The sequence below is a fragment of the Vicia villosa genome, linkage group LG4, assembly GCF_029867415.1.
Source record: "Vicia villosa cultivar HV-30 ecotype Madison, WI linkage group LG4, Vvil1.0, whole genome shotgun sequence".
NCBI lineage: Eukaryota > Viridiplantae > Streptophyta > Magnoliopsida > Fabales > Fabaceae > Vicia > Vicia villosa.
Window position 1 is genome coordinate 166,345,338 of NC_081183.1, and position 17,728 is coordinate 166,363,065.

The 17,728-nt window shown below is 40.5% G+C and overlaps 1 protein-coding gene across 1 annotated transcript; it reads left to right on the forward strand.

Annotated features, from left to right (window-relative positions):
- The first annotated feature begins 17 nt into the window (after positions 1–17).
- On the forward strand, positions 18–4,699 carry LOC131595776 (uncharacterized). Its single transcript, XM_058868245.1, has 2 exons — positions 18–259; positions 2,681–4,699. The coding sequence occupies exon 2, from the start codon at positions 2,686–2,688 to the stop codon at positions 4,681–4,683; it is 1,998 nt and encodes a 665-aa protein (XP_058724228.1). The 5' UTR covers positions 18–259; positions 2,681–2,685; the 3' UTR covers positions 4,684–4,699.
- Positions 4,700–17,728: the final 13,029 nt, after the last annotated feature.

The following is a 17,728-nucleotide window of genomic DNA, read 5'->3' on the forward strand; positions in this document are numbered from 1 at the left end:
GAGGTTTTGGACAAAGATTTACCCTAATTCTATTCTCCTATAAGTAGTAAACACTAGCCAAGAGACTAGGGGACGAAAATCTGAGAGGAGACAGAGCTGCAAGAACACAAAAAACCCTCTAAGAACTCAAAATCGGTTTAAAAGATTGAAGGCCTCTCAGGGAGTTTTAAAGGTTGCAAAAGGTTCTCTGAAGGATTCTGAAGCTGTTAGGATTATCACGCTTCATCAGCACCCCCAGAATTGCCTCCAATCGTTCAAGGTAGGTCGCTCTGAATTTTCTATCGAGTAGTCTCATTCTTGCATTTATCTGGTGAATTATTGTCGTCTTATGCTTTGTATGATTGCTCTGGTTGTTTCTGGGTTGATTTTACGAAGTTTGTGTGCCTTGAACGTGATACGCCATAGGAGGCCGAACGAAGCTTTCTAGGGTTTGTTTTGGGGGTTTCGTGTAGAGGTCAAATTAGGACAAGATAATAACGTGTACAGGTTCGTATGAGGTAGACGAGGAATGTGAGGGGGTCGCGCCTTATTTATATGTGGTCATATGCTATTCGCTATTTTTAGGGTCAGTTTGCTACGACCAAATCCCTAGCAAAACCGTAGCAAAAATCTGCAGGTTTTTATGTCTTCATGGGGAAGACGATGACGTGCCCTTGTGTTATTGGGTAGTTTGAATTTCGCGCGCGTCTGATTGCCATGTCTTTTCTTGTTTGTTCATTATTCAATGCGCGTATTGATTGTATCAAAAGTGGTGTGTGGTTGAGTGGTCAGCGTGTGTGTGCGTATACAGAAGGGCGTGGGTTCGAATCCATCCCTCAGCATTTTTTTTATGAATACATTAGCCCCTTGGTTACCTGCTGCGCTAGTAGAGAAGACCACCATGTTCCTCACGCCCTGGCCCTTAGATCTTCCCCCTAGCCCTAATCAAGCGCCCAGATCTAATCCCTATGATATGAACCCTAATAATAACCACACATGATCAAAACCTGAATAAAACTTGAAAAAATGTTTAATTATTTGTTCTATTCTAATTTAAATATAGCTTAATATATATTAATTATGCAATATTTATTTTTCTTTAATAAAATAAGTTTATGATATTACTATTAAAAATTCTAATTTGTTGTTCGTTCCGGTTAAATCGATTAATCGCTATGGTCAACAATAATTTTAATTAAAATGTTATTTAATTAAATAAAAATTGGTTTCTATTATTTGGTTAAATGGTTGCAACTATTTTATTAGTTGTGATGATTAACCGTCTTCTCTTCGATCTAATTTGTTATTCTTTTTAATCGAATCAATCGATTACGAGGGGTAACAATGCATATAAAAATTCTATAAAAATAATAAAATACAATAAGTTGTTATTAGTGATAATCGAATTAATCGATTTGAATTGGTAACAATGCAAATCCTTAATCTTTTAACTATGATGATCAAACCTATTGATCATTGCGGTTAATTGTGCCAAATCAGGGTTGTACGCCCGAACCCTAAAAAATCATTCTAAAATCCATTCAAATTACAAAGACCAAACAAACTGCGATAGGCTAACCAAAAAGCCTCTAAAAAACACATATCAAATCAAATTCCAACTCTAAATGGCGTACAACCTTTCCCGAACTACGTAGACTCTGATCCTCCCTAAGGAGGTACGTAGGCACTTGGCAACAAGGCGAGTCCCCCTCTTCAAAATCTCAATCATGTCCTTATAATTCTGTTTGCCACATTTCTTTACAAACCCTGCCATGCAACCCTAATCTTTGATTGTTAGCCTTTAGGAAAGGGCTGAGGGTGCCTCATACCTTCCCTCAGCCTGATTATAATAACTTACCCTCAATCTCTTATCCGTGTAGGGTTTCCTATTCGCCCTTCAGAATAGGTGGCGACTCTCTAAGTATAATTTTTAGGCAGGTTGCTACAGCTGGCGACTCTGCTGGGGACAACACTTTTTAGTGAATTATTATGCTCCTAAGGCTTGAGTGGGTTTAGGTTTATGGTTCGTGGTTTGTGGTTTAGGGTTTGTGGCGCATTTTAGGGTTGGCAAATTGCCACATTTAGGGTTTGGGGGAGGTTCATCTTTTAATGTACATTAAATTATTTATTTGTTTTATGTTTGTTTATCTGCCTGAAAATATCTGCTTTAGTATTGTATATTTTGCTCTATTTTATGTCAGTTAAACCTTAAATGTGGGAGTTAACCTTGAGGTCACTAGGGGAGTACGAATCTCCTACGAATCTCACTGATAACTCCACTCGGAGTGGGTTGAGTGTTCGGAAAGGTCCAAAACGAGGCTTGACTTTGTTGAGGGCTGGACTGGATACTTAGCTGATCTCTCCGAGAGCCTACCCCAAAAATTCGAACCTCATGGATAAAATGAGTCGTTTTAAAATCCGAAGAGACAAAGAGTCTCGGAGGCTACGAATGACCCCATGAGACCTTCTAGAACCCCCCATAAAAGGTTGGCTCCCTAGAGCCCCCTACGTCGAACCTATGAACCTGGGTTTCTTAAAATATTGTGTTATATATGTTTTGTTACTATGATTTCCTTTTTTTGTGTGTTTGCATGCATCATCTCTCATTTGCATCCTCATCATGTTTTATCCACAAAAAATAGTAAATAAAAAATATGATATAAATGTAAAAAAAAATATATTCTATTTGGTGAATGTGTAGGAAGGATGAGCACCAAGAAGACCATTGTTCACCTTTCCGTTTCCACTCCGGATATCAAGAAGCTGAAAATAATCAAGGAGAAATTACCATCAAGTGCCTTGGACAGGTTTGTAATCCGCTATGGGAATATTTTGGACTTGCTAAGGGTGAGAGTACAAGAAGAAGCAATTACTGCTTTGGTTCAATTTTATGACCCTCCGCTTAGGTGCTTCACTTTTCAAGACTTTCAGTTGGCTCCAACTTTGGAAGAGATGGATGCTACTTTGGGGTTCTCAAAAATTAAAAAAGAATTCTATACTGGTGCGGGTAAAGAAGTTGACTTTTCAGATTTGGCAAAAGCTTTGGGGTTATCTGCTACGGAATTGAAGACTAATTATAAAACTGATGGGGATGTGCATGGGATCAAAAGATCTTACTTAGAAAATCAAGCTTTAATGTATGCTCAAAAGAAACAATGGGACATTTGTGGACATTTATTAGCTCTTTTGATTTTTGGAGTTGTCTTATTGCCAAAAAATGTTGATTATGTTGATCCCGCTGCCATTCATGCTTTCACTTCCTTTAAGGTTTATGGAAAAGATCCTACTCCGACTATCCTCGCTAATATTTACTATGCTATCCATACAAAGTATGAAAAGAAGAGAGGAATGCTATTTTGTTGTGTCCACTGGCTATATTCTTGGTTGACTTCTCATCTCTACAAATCTAGTTGCTTTATCAAAGAGCTTGCTAGGAACGAGTGGTCTCAAAAGCTAAGGGCTCTTAAAGCTGATTCTATCCTATGGTATGCAAAGAAATTAAAATCTGATAGGATCATTTACAAATGTGGAGATTTCGACAATGTGCCATTAATGGGGACTCTTGGTTGTATTAATTATAACCCCGTTTTAGCATTGCGTCAATTAGGACATTCTATGGATAGTGAACCTTCGGAGCAACAAATAGAAGAATTGATCTTGCATGATAATGGGAAGGGTGCACCAAGAACATTGAAAAGAGTGATTCAAGCTTGGAGTCAGGTTCAAAGAAAATATTTTGGGCCAAAGAATGCAATTGCAAAAGCACCTTACACCACATGGGTTCAAGAAAGAGTTGGAAAGATTTTGCTACCTTTTGTTGTGGATCCCGCATACAAGCCTGATTCTCCCGATCCTGTTCCTCTATCCATCGAAGAGATAGAAGGGATCAAGGCTGCCCTAGAGGCATCCCAAAAGGAAAAAGAGAAACTAGAACTTGATTTGCATCAACTTACCAACGAAAGGAGCCAACTACGCTTCGACCTTAAGGATAAGAACCAAGAACTTCAAGCAATGAAGGAAGAGAATGATAGACAAAGGAGTAAAAGGAAGCGTGCAACTGAAGGGTATTTAAGTGCTAATTTTAATTTGGAAGCACATAATGAGAGGTTGGAACAAGCGGATAGGGAAATTGCAAGGTGGAGAAGGCGTTACGAAAAGGCTTCCCATGACAAAACAGAATCGGAGAAGAATCTGGAAGCTGTGATCTTTGAATTAACTGATAGGACTAAAGATCAAGAGGATGAAATAAGAGGTCTCAAATATGATCTTCAAGAAGCCCTCAATGCTGGACAACAAGAACATGCAAGAAGATTAACCACGGAGGAAGAGCTTTTACAGCGCACTGGTGAGTATGAAAGGGCATTTCAAGCTATGGTGTCACTTAGGGAAGTATTCACAAGACAAAAAGAGGAATTTGAGGCAGCCTTGGAAGAAAAAGATTATTGGAAAAGACTTTATTCAATTATTTCTGCGGCGAATGAGCATGTGAGCATGGTTCCCAAGATGCTCGAAGAATATGAAAAATGTCGTGAGGATCATGCTAAGCTAGTCTTCTTGTGTAATGATCTAATCCTGGATATTCCAAAAAGTTTGGAAAGAGCAGAATCTTCTCCCATCATCCTTCCTGAAGTCGTCAAAGAGTTTATGGAGCTTTGTAGGAGCATGGTGGACAAGTTCAAAGAAGACATCCAAAGACGCTCTTAGTTTTATGTTATTTCCTTGTTGCTTTTATTCCAAGTACTTTTGATTCAAGTTATTTTAAGTATTTTTAATTTTCAGTTTCCTTTCTTTTTTGTAAACCAACAATGAAGTGGTGTTTCCTTTCAATTAATAAAGTGTGTTTATTTTCGCATTTACTTGTTGTTCCTATAATATTCACCAAATAAATATATGCAAAGAAAAAAAAGAGAAAAAAAAAGGGAAGAAAAAAAAATAAAAAAAAGAAAGAATGTATATTTACTATAATAATGTGGATAAAACATGAACATAGCATAAGCATAACATTCATATCATGCATGCCATATTTCATTACCAAAGCATTAAAGAAAAACTATCTTCATCTCCAGTCACACCATTGCAACTCAACCGCTAATTCAGACAAGATCTCAAAAGAAAAGGGCAATGGAACAATTGGAACAGAACCAGGCCGCCCTTCGTGAGGAAATGACCCAACTAAAGGGTACTGTTGAAGACCTCCAGGGAGGAATGGCCCAAGTGCTGAGCTTCATGAAAGAACTCAAAGATAAGCAAGATAAAGCTAAGGAAGTTCATGATCAGTATGAAGAGGTACCTAAAGATGGCAACCCATTGCTAGGATATGTTAAGGGTCATGACCCTTACAAGGCAAAAGCCCACTCCTCAAAAAGGACTATCACAACTCATGAAGAGGGAGAGGCTTCTCAAGAAGGATTTATCCCTACCATTCAGAAAGAAGGGGCGTCTCGCACCGTTCGCATTCCAGTCAACAATCCGCTTAGGGATGAGGACTACTTGGATTTACAGTATGGGGACACTAATGACACAGATCAAGTCCCTCAACCAAAGCTGACCTCCGTTGATTCTGGGGAGAATTCCAAGGAGAGTGGACAAATCAAGGCGCTGGAAGAAAGGATGAAAGCAATGGAAGGATATGATGTCTTCGATGTGGATACCTATGAAATGAGCTTAGTGCCGGATTTGACTATTCCTCACAAATTCAAGATACCCGACTTCGAAAAGTACAAGGGACTCTCTTGTCCGAGGAATCACTTGCGCATGTATGTGCGAAAAATGGCTGCTTATGCTCATGACCAAAAGCTGATGATGCATTTTTTCCAAGATAGCCTGAGTGGAGCATCGGTTGACTGGTATATGCAATTAGAGAAGTCTCACATCCGAAGCTGGACCGACCTTGCTAATACGTTCCTGAAACAATATAAATACAATTTGGACATGGCACCCGATCGGATGCAACTCCAAAATTTGTCACAAAAGAAAGAAGAATCATTCAAGGAGTATGCACAAAGATGGAGGGAAATGGCCTCCCGAGTCCAACCTCCCCTGTTGGAAAAAGAGCTCGTAAAAATGTTTATGGCTACATTACAAGGGCCATACTACGATAAAATGGTAGGGAGTGTGTCTTCAGGGTTTTCAGATTTAGTGGTTATTGGTGAAAGGATAGAAGACGGAATTAAGAGCGGGAAAATACAAGGAGCATCATCTAACTCTTATCACTCAAAAAGGCCCACCTCAACCTTCGCTAAAAAGAAGGAAGGGGAGACCAACGCAGTAGTGCATCAAGAGCCTAGACCTCCTGTGTCCTACCCACCTCAACAAAGCAGGTTCCAAGGTCCTCCGAGGAAATTCGATCCTCTACCCACTTCCAAGAGTGAAATACTAAAATATTTGCTGAGTGAATCATTGGTAGAGCTTAGACCTATGCCACCCCTAATTCCAGGAAAGATTCCACCCAGATTCAACCCGAATGAGAGGTGTGAATTTCACGATAATTCTCCTGGACATACGTTGGAAAAATGTTGGGCCTTTAGGCACAAGGTTCAGGACTTGATAGAGTCAGGAGCAATTGCTTTTGACAAACCCAATGTGAAAACAAATCCAATGCCACACCATGAAGGCGCAGTCAATGCAATAGAAGTTGTCAATGAGCAAGAGTTGGTTCAACAACGGAACTCCCCCACAGATGCACTTAAGAGGTATCTTCTTATAAAGGGGTTTATCCTAGAACATAACGAAGCTTTCGAAGACACTTTGCAAAGACTCATGGATCAAGGATTGATCCAATTGGAGGAACACCCTGAAGAGGAATATGTGGCGATGGTGGAAAGAAACGAGCCTTTAATGATACCTGCACAAGGGGCAAGGAAACCATTGATTATCCCATGCTCTAGACCGCCAGTGATGATACCTGCGCAAGAACGTACCAAGATCATCCCAATCAGAGGACCATATCCTTTGGACAAGATGAAAGCGGTACCATGGGAATACGAGACCGATACTAATACTGCAGTATCAAGCATCGTTGGACCTGGAGGTATGACCCGTAGTGGGCGCATATTCAAAACTGCGCAAGTACAACCAATGTCTAGTGGAAACTTGACACAATCTGGAGAACAAGTTGTCACGAGACCAATTGACGAGGCTGAACCTAAGGATAAAGAAACTTCTAATAAAGATGCTGAGGAGTTTCTCGCTCTGATTAAGAAGAGTGATTATAGAGTGGTAGATCAGTTGCAACAGACACCGTCTAAAATATCGCTCTTATCATTATTGATACACTCCGAGAAGCATCGAGATGCCTTGATGAAGATCCTAAACGCTGCCCATGTAACTAAGGACATCACAGTCAATCAATTTGATGGGATGGTGGCCAATCTAACTGCTGGGGCATGCCTGGGTTTCAGTGACAATGAGTTACCCCTACAAGGAAAGTCACACAACAAAGCCTTGCATATCTCCATGCAATGTGGGAAGGCTCATCTGGCTAGAGTTTTGATCGACACAGGGTCATCTTTAAACGTGATGCCAAAAGCCACACTTGATAAGATAGCCTTAGAGGGACTCGTGGTTAGACCTAGTCGTCTGGTGGTTAAAGCTTTCGATGGATCACAGAGTCCGGTATTTGGAGAAGTAGACCTTCCTGTCATAATTGGTCCCCACACCTTCTGCATCAACTTCCAAGTGATGGAAATCGAGCCAGCTTATACCTGCCTACTAGGGCGTCCTTGGATCCATGCAGCTGGGGCAGTCACCTCCACCCTCCATCAGAAACTAAAGTTTGTGAATGGGAACTCCATAGTAACTATCAATGGAGAAGAGGATATATTTGTCAGCAATCTAAACTCATACAGATATATTGAGGCTGGAGACGAAGCATTGGGTACCGCATTTCAAGCTCTAGAAATTGCAACTGCTATCACACTACCAGTGGAGAAGATAAGAAGGGCGGTAACCTCATGGAAAGACCTACAAGACGCAGATACTAAAGGCTGGGGCAAGCTGCCAGAAGTTTTGGAGAAGAAGGATCGCCTGGGGTTAGGATACCAACCCACCAAGGTCACAAGCATTAAGAAAGAAGAACGACCATTTCCCCCAATAATGCAAACTTTTGTGACTGGCGGTTATGAGCATGTGGCTATGGTGTCCAATCAGGACTCTCAAGAAGGGACATCCAATTTCATTCGAGAGATCAGGCCAGGAGAACAGCTTCAGAATTGGACAAGCCTGGAGATACCGGAGATAGTTTTCATTTCAAAGTAATTTGCTTTTGTGTGTTTTATTTCCCCTTTTTGATAAAGAAAAACAATAACGCTCATGCCTCGCCCGAAGCATAGAGCTAGTTTGTAAGGGCCCCATTTACTTTCAAGTTCGAAGTTTATTAATAAAATTGTCTTTGCATTTTGGTATTGAAAATATTGTCTTTTCTCGCATTTATTCCTTTCCCATTTCTGAAAATGACAAATAAATTTCTTGCACAAACAAAGCACGTTCACATCTGCATACTAAAAGAAAACAAACATAAAACATGTGCAGATCACTTCCTAACACCACCGATAATAATACTGCTGAGACTCTATACAAACTCGAGGCTCTCGCTAATCAGGCTGAAGGAGGGGATGAGGAAGACGATGAACTTCCGGAAGAGTTGTCAAGGTTAGTGGATAAGGAATCCAAGAGCATGCTCCCTCCACAAGAGGCCATTGAAACCATAAACTTGGGAACAGATGAAGAACCCAAAAACATTAAGATTGGGGCAACGCTAGGTAAGGACGTAAAAGCAACGTTAATCAAGCTCCTCCACGAGTATGCAGAGATTTTTGCTTGGTCATACCGTGATATGCCGGGGTTGGATACAGACATCGTGGTACACAGGTTACCTCTCAAAGAAGGATGTGCGCCGGTCAGGCAAAAGCGTAGAAGGGTTCGACCAGATATGGATAGTAAGATTAGGGAAGAGGTGCTCAAACAGTTCGATGCCGGGTTTCTTGCTGTGGTTGACTACCCACCTTGGATTGCAAACATAGTGCCGGTTCCTAAAAAAGACGGGAAAGTGCGCATGTGTGTAGATTACAGAGATCTAAATAAAGCAAGTCCAAAAGATGATTTCCCACTTCCACATATAGATATCTTGGTGGATAATACAGCACAAGCTTCAGTGTTCTCTTTTATGGATGGTTTCTCCGGGTATAATCAGATTAAGATGGCTCCCGAGGATATGGAAAAGACCACCTTCATGACCTCTTGGGGCACCTTTTGCTACAAAGTAATGCCATTCGGGTTGAGAAATGCAGGGGCAACATATCAAAGAGCCATGGTCACATTATTCCATGATATGATCCATAAAGAGGTCGAAGTATATGTAGATGATATGATTGCCAAGTCTCCCACGGAAGAAGAACATATTACAAATCTACATAAGCTGTTTGAACGTCTAAAGAAGTACAAGCTAAGGTTAAACCCGAACAAGTGTACGTTTGGTGTAAGATCGGGAAAGCTGTTGGGATTCATTGTAAGCCAACGAGGTATAGAGGTTGATCCCGATAAAGTAAAAGCCATACAAGCGATGCCCGTTCCAAAAACAGAAAAAGAGGTACGAGGTTTCCTGGGTCGGTTGAATTACATCTCAAGGTTCATTTCACATCTAACAGCTACATGCGAGCCTATATTCAAACTACTCAGGAAAGATCAACCTATCAAGTGGAATGATGATTGTCAAGTAGCCTTCGAAACCATAAAGAACTACTTACAAGAACCACCTATACTCTTACCTCCTGTACCCGGAAGGCCACTAATCATGTACCTCACAGTACTCGAAAGGTCTATGGGGTGTGTACTGGGGCAACAAGATGAAACAGGCAGGAAAGAACACGCTATTTACTACCTCAGTAAGAAATTCACGGATTGCGAGTCTCGGTATTCACCATTGGAAAAGACATGTTGCGCCCTAGCATGGGCCTCCAAACGTCTAAGGCAATATATGCTGAACCACTCCACATGGCTGATATCGAGAATGGATCCTTTGAAATACGTGTTCGAAAAACAGGCTCTCACGGGTAGAATTGCAAGATGGCAAATGTTGTTGTCCGAATACGACATACAGTATGTAACTCAAAAAGCAATAAAAGGGAGTGTCTTGGCAGAACATCTTGCCCACCAACCACTCGAGGAATACCAATCTATGAAGTTCGACTTCCCAGACGAGGATATTATGCTAGTAAGAGACTATGAAATACCGGGACCCGATGAGGGACCCGAACCGGGTTTGGTATGGAAACTCATGTTCGACGGTGCTTCAAATGCACTAGGACATGGCATAGGGGCAGTATTGACATCTCCCGATGACCGACACTTACCCTTCACTGCAAGACTATGTTTCGACTGTACCAACAACATTGCAGAATACGAAGCATGCATATTGGGGTTAGAAGCTGCAATCGACCTAAGAATCAAACTCCTTGATGTATACGGAGACTCAGCATTGGTAATCCATCAGGTCAACAAAGAGTGGGACACTCGAGATGCAAAGCTAATCCCATACCGAGACCTTATACTGGAGTTGACAGCTGAATTTGATACTATCACCTTTACTCATATCCCGAGGGAAGAAAATCAAATAGCCGATGCACTAGCAACGCTTTCCTCTATGTTCAAAGTGACCTGGCCAAACCATGAACCACGAATAACCGTTAGGCACTTCGACGAACCTGCCTATTGTCTCACGATCGAGGAGCAGTCTGACAACAAACCATGGTACCACGACATTAAAGAGTACCTGGAAAAACAAGAATACCCGGAGAATGCCTCAACAATTGATAAAAAGACACTGAGGAGACTTGCATCCAAGTTCTTCTTAAGCGGAAGCATCCTATACAAAAGGAACTATGATTCAGTGTTATTGAGGTGTGTAGATAAAAACGAGGCCAAGGAAATTATCAGGGAGGTACATGAAGGAACCTTCGGAACTCATGCAAACGGACATTCAATGGCTAGAAAGATACTGCGGGCAGGGTATTACTGGTTAACGATGGAGGCCGACTGTTTCCAATATGCAAGGACCTGTCACAAGTGCCAAATCTACGCTGACAAGGTGCACGTACCACCAAACCCGTTGAACGTTCTAAGTTCACCATGGCCATTTGCAATGTGGGGAATCGACATGATAGGGATGATAGAACCTAAAGCTTCGAACGGACATCGATTTATATTAGTCGCCATAGACTACTTTACCAAATGGGTCGAAGCTGCCTCTTACACCAACGTAACAAGACAAGTAGTCACTCGGTTCATCAAGCATAATATCATATGTCGGTATGGGGTTCCAAGCAGGATTATCACCGATAATGGGTCGAATCTAAACAATAACATGATGAGGGAGCTGTGCGAGGAGTTCAAGATTGAACACCACAATTCTTCACCATACAGGCCTAAAATGAACGGCGCTGTCGAAGCTGCAAATAAAAATATCAAAAAGATAATACAAAAGATGGTGAAAACATACAAGGATTGGCACGAGATGCTTCCCTTCGCCCTACACGGTTACAGAACCTCGGTGCGTACATCTACAGGGGCAACTCCCTTCTCCCTAGTCTACGGTATGGAAGCTGTCCTCCCAATCGAAGTGGAGATCCCGTCATTAAGAGTCATAGCTGACACAAAGTTAGAAGAATCGGAATGGGTAAAAACTCGTTTCGATCAGCTTAATCTCATTGAAGAAAAGCGACTGACAGCTTTGTGTCATGGACAACTCTATCAGAAGAGGATGAAAAAAGCGTTCGATAAGAAGGTCCGACCTCGAACCTACAAAGAAGGTGACATTGTCCTCAAGAAGATACTGTTACCTCGACTCGACGCCCGTGGAAAATGGACACCTAACTACGAAGGTCCATACATTGTAAAAACGGTGTTCTCGGGAGGGGCATTAGTCCTCACTACAATGGATGGGGATGAGCTACCGCACCCAATCAATTCAGATGCAGTCAAGAGGTACTATGCCTAGCAGGGATAAGGCTTCAAGCTACGAGCCCAAGACAATTCGTAAAGGATAGGAAATCGAGCAATCATCAACTTCCGAAGTCAAAAGGATTACTGGGGCCCTCGATAGCAAAAAAGAGCAATAGCAGTATTAATGTCATTTCTATTTGTCATTTTTCTTTCTCTCATACCCTTTGTACATTCGCCAATTTAAGGCAATAATCAATAAAAGCTTTTCACTTTCATACTTATCTTTTCATCATTTCAATACCAAGTGCAAAGAATAATTTATTTCTCATAAACTTTGAACTTCGAATTTAAAACAGGAAACTTACAAATCATTAGACTGAAATAAAGGGGATAAAACCACGATACCTCCGGCAGCCAATATACGCCTGATGATCTGATAACCCTAAAAAAAAAAAAACACACCGCCACATTCCAACATACTAGCCCCGGGCGATCTGAGTCAAGACCCGTAAAGTTGCTCGAAAGATCTTAAACAAATTCCAATTGGTGACAAAAGATAGTACCCCAAAGTCATCATACTTACATATTCACTTACATAAACACTCATACACATCGCATTTACATACAAAACATTCACATGACCTGCATTCGCATACAAACATTCATCATACGAATAACAAAATCATAAGCATACACATTTGCAAGATAACCTTTTATACACACAACTCGCCCGCATCAAGACAAGTAACCCTTTTGGGGTTAATCCAACTACGATAGTAAGCAGGTACGGCTAACTGCGACGACTTACTAGACTGACAGTAAGTGGGCCCTACCATCTACGATAAGCTTACTCAAACTACGATAGTGAGTAGGTACGGTCAACTGCGACGACTTACTGAAAAGTAAGTGGACCTTACCATCTACGATAAGCTCACTCCAACTACGATAGTGAGTAGGTACGGTCAACTGCGACGACTTACTAGACTGACAGTAAGTGGGCCCTACCATCTACGATAAACTCACTCCAACTACGATAATAAGCAGGTATGGCTAACTACGACGACTTACTAGAGCTATAGTAAGTGGGTCATACCATCTGCGACAGACTTATTCCAACTACGATAATAAGCAGGTATGGCTAACTACGACGACTTACTAGAGCTATAGTAAGTGGGTCATACCATCTGCGACAGACTTATTCCAACTACGATAGTGAATGGGTATACCAACCGCGACGACTTACTAGAATTATAGTAAGTGGGTTACCCATAAGCTGCAAACCCCTGCTAGCGCCATAAGCAAGGTAACTACTTTAACAAAGCATCCCTCTCCACTACCGGGTTCAAGGTAAATTTAAGGGTCTTCCAGTATTTAATAACTCTTCGATCGGAACGACGCGAGGTCTACACACCCTCTTGTCACCCAATCCAAGGTAATTAAATAGGGGCAGCTGTCATACCCCAAAATTTACCTCCCACACTTTTCTCATAACAAAAGCAAGGCTCAAATCTCAAAGCATGGCTCATTCACATAATCCAGATAATTCACAGTCAACTGATCCAAATTGAAAGGTCAATCATAATCAAGGCATGATCCAAACTTTAACCATTGGGCAAATATCAAGTATGGGGTGCATAACCATCATTTGATCAAGAATTGATCATGATTCCATTAATAGAAACTCAGAGATGAACAAAGATGGAAAGGTTCAAATTAGGGTTTCTTAGGAGAAAGTCAACCCAACTTTGACTGGGCATAACTTTCACATGGAACATCAGAAATTCCCCACTCAAAGCCTATTTTGAAGGAAATTGGATTCTCTACAACTTTGTCTCTCACAAGCCAGGGCTAGAAATGCTTCATTTGGGAGGTACAAGGTAAAAGATTACAGGTCCTTTTTAAGCACTCTTCAAAAGCAGTTTTTTTGCAAAAAGGATATGATCAAGATAAAAGCTTCAAATGAAAAATATATTCCAAAGTGGCTTGTAGAGGACCTCTTGAGGTTTCCAAAAAGTCTTAGAAATCCCTCATAGCTTAAATATTGAGTGAGATATGATCAATCAAAGTTGGGAGATTTTGAGGGACCAAATGTGAAAAAGGAGGGGTTCAAAAGTGAAATTCCTACAAATGGGCCTACATTCTATGACCCAAACTTGGTCCACAAGCTATCCAAAACATATGCCATGAATTATATCATTTTTATTTGATTTTACATAATTTTATTTCATTTAAAATTAATTTTTAATGATTCTATCAAATATTTGGTAAAAAATATGTTTTAATTTGTTTTTCAATCAACAATAATGGCAAAATACACTTCAATTTTCGTGGCAAATCAATTAGGAAAAGATTGATATAAATTGGGCCAAGAATAGTAGCTTAAAGTGCAAGAAATAAAATCAATTTCTCAAATTAGGAAGATTGGATTTAAGTGAGGTTTTGGACAAAGATTTACCCTAATTCTATTCTCCTATAAGTAGTAAACACTAGCCAAGAGACTAGGGGACGAAAATCTGAGAGGAGACAGAGCTGCAAGAACACAAAAAACCCTCTAAGAACTCAAAATCGGTTTAAAAGATTGAAGGCCTCTCAGGGAGTTTTAAAGGTTGCAAAAGGTTCTCTGAAGGATTCTGAAGCTGTTAGGATTATCACGCTTCATCAGCACCCCCAGAATTGCCTCCAATCGTTCAAGGTAGGTCGCTCTGAATTTTCTATCGAGTAGTCTCATTCTTGCATTTATCTGGTGAATTATTGTCGTCTTATGCTTTGTATGATTGCTCTGGTTGTTTCTGGGTTGATTTTACGAAGTTTGTGTGCCTTGAACGTGATACGCCATAGGAGGCCGAACGAAGCTTTCTAGGGTTTGTTTTGGGGGTTTCGTGTAGAGGTCAAATTAGGACAAGATAATAACGTGTACAGGTTCGTATGAGGTAGACGAGGAATGTGAGGGGGTCGCGCCTTATTTATATGTGGTCATATGCTATTCGCTATTTTTAGGGTCAGTTTGCTACGACCAAATCCCTAGCAAAACCGTAGCAAAAATCTGCAGGTTTTTATGTCTTCATGGGGAAGACGATGACGTGCCCTTGTGTTATTGGGTAGTTTGAATTTCGCGCGCGTCTGATTGCCATGTCTTTTCTTGTTTGTTCATTATTCAATGCGCGTATTGATTGTATCAAAAGTGGTGTGTGGTTGAGTGGTCAGCGTGTGTGTGCGTATACAGAAGGGCGTGGGTTCGAATCCATCCCTCAGCATTTTTTTTATGAATACATTAGCCCCTTGGTTACCTGCTGCGCTAGTAGAGAAGACCACCATGTTCCTCACGCCCTGGCCCTTAGATCTTCCCCCTAGCCCTAATCAAGCGCCCAGATCTAATCCCTATGATATGAACCCTAATAATAACCACACATGATCAAAACCTGAATAAAACTTGAAAAAATGTTTAATTATTTGTTCTATTCTAATTTAAATATAGCTTAATATATATTAATTATGCAATATTTATTTTTCTTTAATAAAATAAGTTTATGATATTACTATTAAAAATTCTAATTTGTTGTTCGTTCCGGTTAAATCGATTAATCGCTATGGTCAACAATAATTTTAATTAAAATGTTATTTAATTAAATAAAAATTGGTTTCTATTATTTGGTTAAATGGTTGCAACTATTTTATTAGTTGTGATGATTAACCGTCTTCTCTTCGATCTAATTTGTTATTCTTTTTAATCGAATCAATCGATTACGAGGGGTAACAATGCATATAAAAATTCTATAAAAATAATAAAATACAATAAGTTGTTATTAGTGATAATCGAATTAATCGATTTGAATTGGTAACAATGCAAATCCTTAATCTTTTAACTATGATGATCAAACCTATTGATCATTGCGGTTAATTGTGCCAAATCAGGGTTGTACGCCCGAACCCTAAAAAATCATTCTAAAATCCATTCAAATTACAAAGACCAAACAAACTGCGATAGGCTAACCAAAAAGCCTCTAAAAAACACATATCAAATCAAATTCCAACTCTAAATGGCGTACAACCTTTCCCGAACTACGTAGACTCTGATCCTCCCTAAGGAGGTACGTAGGCACTTGGCAACAAGGCGAGTCCCCCTCTTCAAAATCTCAATCATGTCCTTATAATTCTGTTTGCCACATTTCTTTACAAACCCTGCCATGCAACCCTAATCTTTGATTGTTAGCCTTTAGGAAAGGGCTGAGGGTGCCTCATACCTTCCCTCAGCCTGATTATAATAACTTACCCTCAATCTCTTATCCGTGTAGGGTTTCCTATTCGCCCTTCAGAATAGGTGGCGACTCTCTAAGTATAATTTTTAGGCAGGTTGCTACAATACCACCCCTTCAAACTCTCTTTCCATCTCAACCTTCTCCCAATGCCACCTTTGAACATACTCCCTCCACCTCTCAAAACAACCTTTGTGATTCTCCTCTTCCAACCTCTGCATCACATGAGCAGCTGCTCCGTGATTGCAACTACACTCCCAAGCCTCGTCCTGAAGCTGAAGTGGTAGTGTTAGATTCTGATACTGAAGCAGAATCTTCTTATAGGTTGGATAGAGAACCTCATCCGTACTTCACTTCCAACCCTGCCTTTTCAAAAACCCAAATAAAATTCCGCCCTGTATACCCTATTGGTGTAGTTTTTGAAAAAATAAAGAGGAATCTCAGAAGTATCTTTGATACTCTCAGAATTGCTGAAAGTTCTGGATTGAATGATGTTGCTATGCGGAACTTCTGGAGGATCTTTCGCAGAGAATCAGATGCTCTGTTTTTAGAACTTCAGGAAGCCTGTGTAGCTGCTGCCCCACGGCCTCGTGGAATTCTGAGGAATTATGAAGACTTCTGGTTTGCTAGTCTCAAAGGAAGACATCTGTTGGAAGAGAAGCCCTTCTTGGATGAGATGGAACAATTAAGACTGACTGCTGAAATGGAAGCAAATCCATGCAGGGATATTGTTATCTTTATTCCTGATTATCCTGTTCTGCTCGGAGACTTCAAGACTCTCTTTAACTATCTGAGGGAAAACCCTTCTGAGAAAGACCCAAGCTTGGTCATTCCAGAAGTTGTTGACCCACCAGAAGTTGAAGGTCCTTCTGCTCCCAGGAATCTAGCTGCCATTCTTCAGGCACTTGAGAATGGAGACTTGGAAATTCCTGCTGCAGAATATGGAGATGCTTCTATGCAAGAAGCAGATGTTGAAGATCATGTTGCTGAATCAGATCCTGTTGAGGAAATCCCTGCAAATGATCTATCCATGGAAGCTACAGATCAAGTTGCTATTCCTGTGGTTGAAAGCTGTGAAGCTTCTTCTGATAAATCTTCTCGTCTTGCAAGGACTCTGGAAGAAATTCAGAAGAGACAGGATGAGCAAAGCTCACTCAATGCTGAGTTTAGAACTTTCATGGTGAGGCAAGATGGACACAACAATGAGGTTCAAGAGATGCTGGCCAAGATCCTGTCAAGGCTAGGGCCATCTTAGATTGAGTCTGTGTTGTTTCTTTCTTTTCGTTGCATCTGTTTTTGTGCATCTGATCTTACTTATCTTCATGTACTTCTGTACCTGATGTTTGAACTTCAATGAAATCATCTTCTTCCTCCGTGTGTTTCTTTTTGTTTGTCTCTGAATCTTTTCTGTTTTTTGATGATATGACAAAAAGGGGGAGAAGATAAATGGTAAATGATTTGATTAATCTATCAGTTGCTGGGTAAAGCTCCCACACATTTACTAACAAGAACTGCAAGTTCTATATGGTTTAAGTGTTTTGCAGGTATAAAGAAGTGAA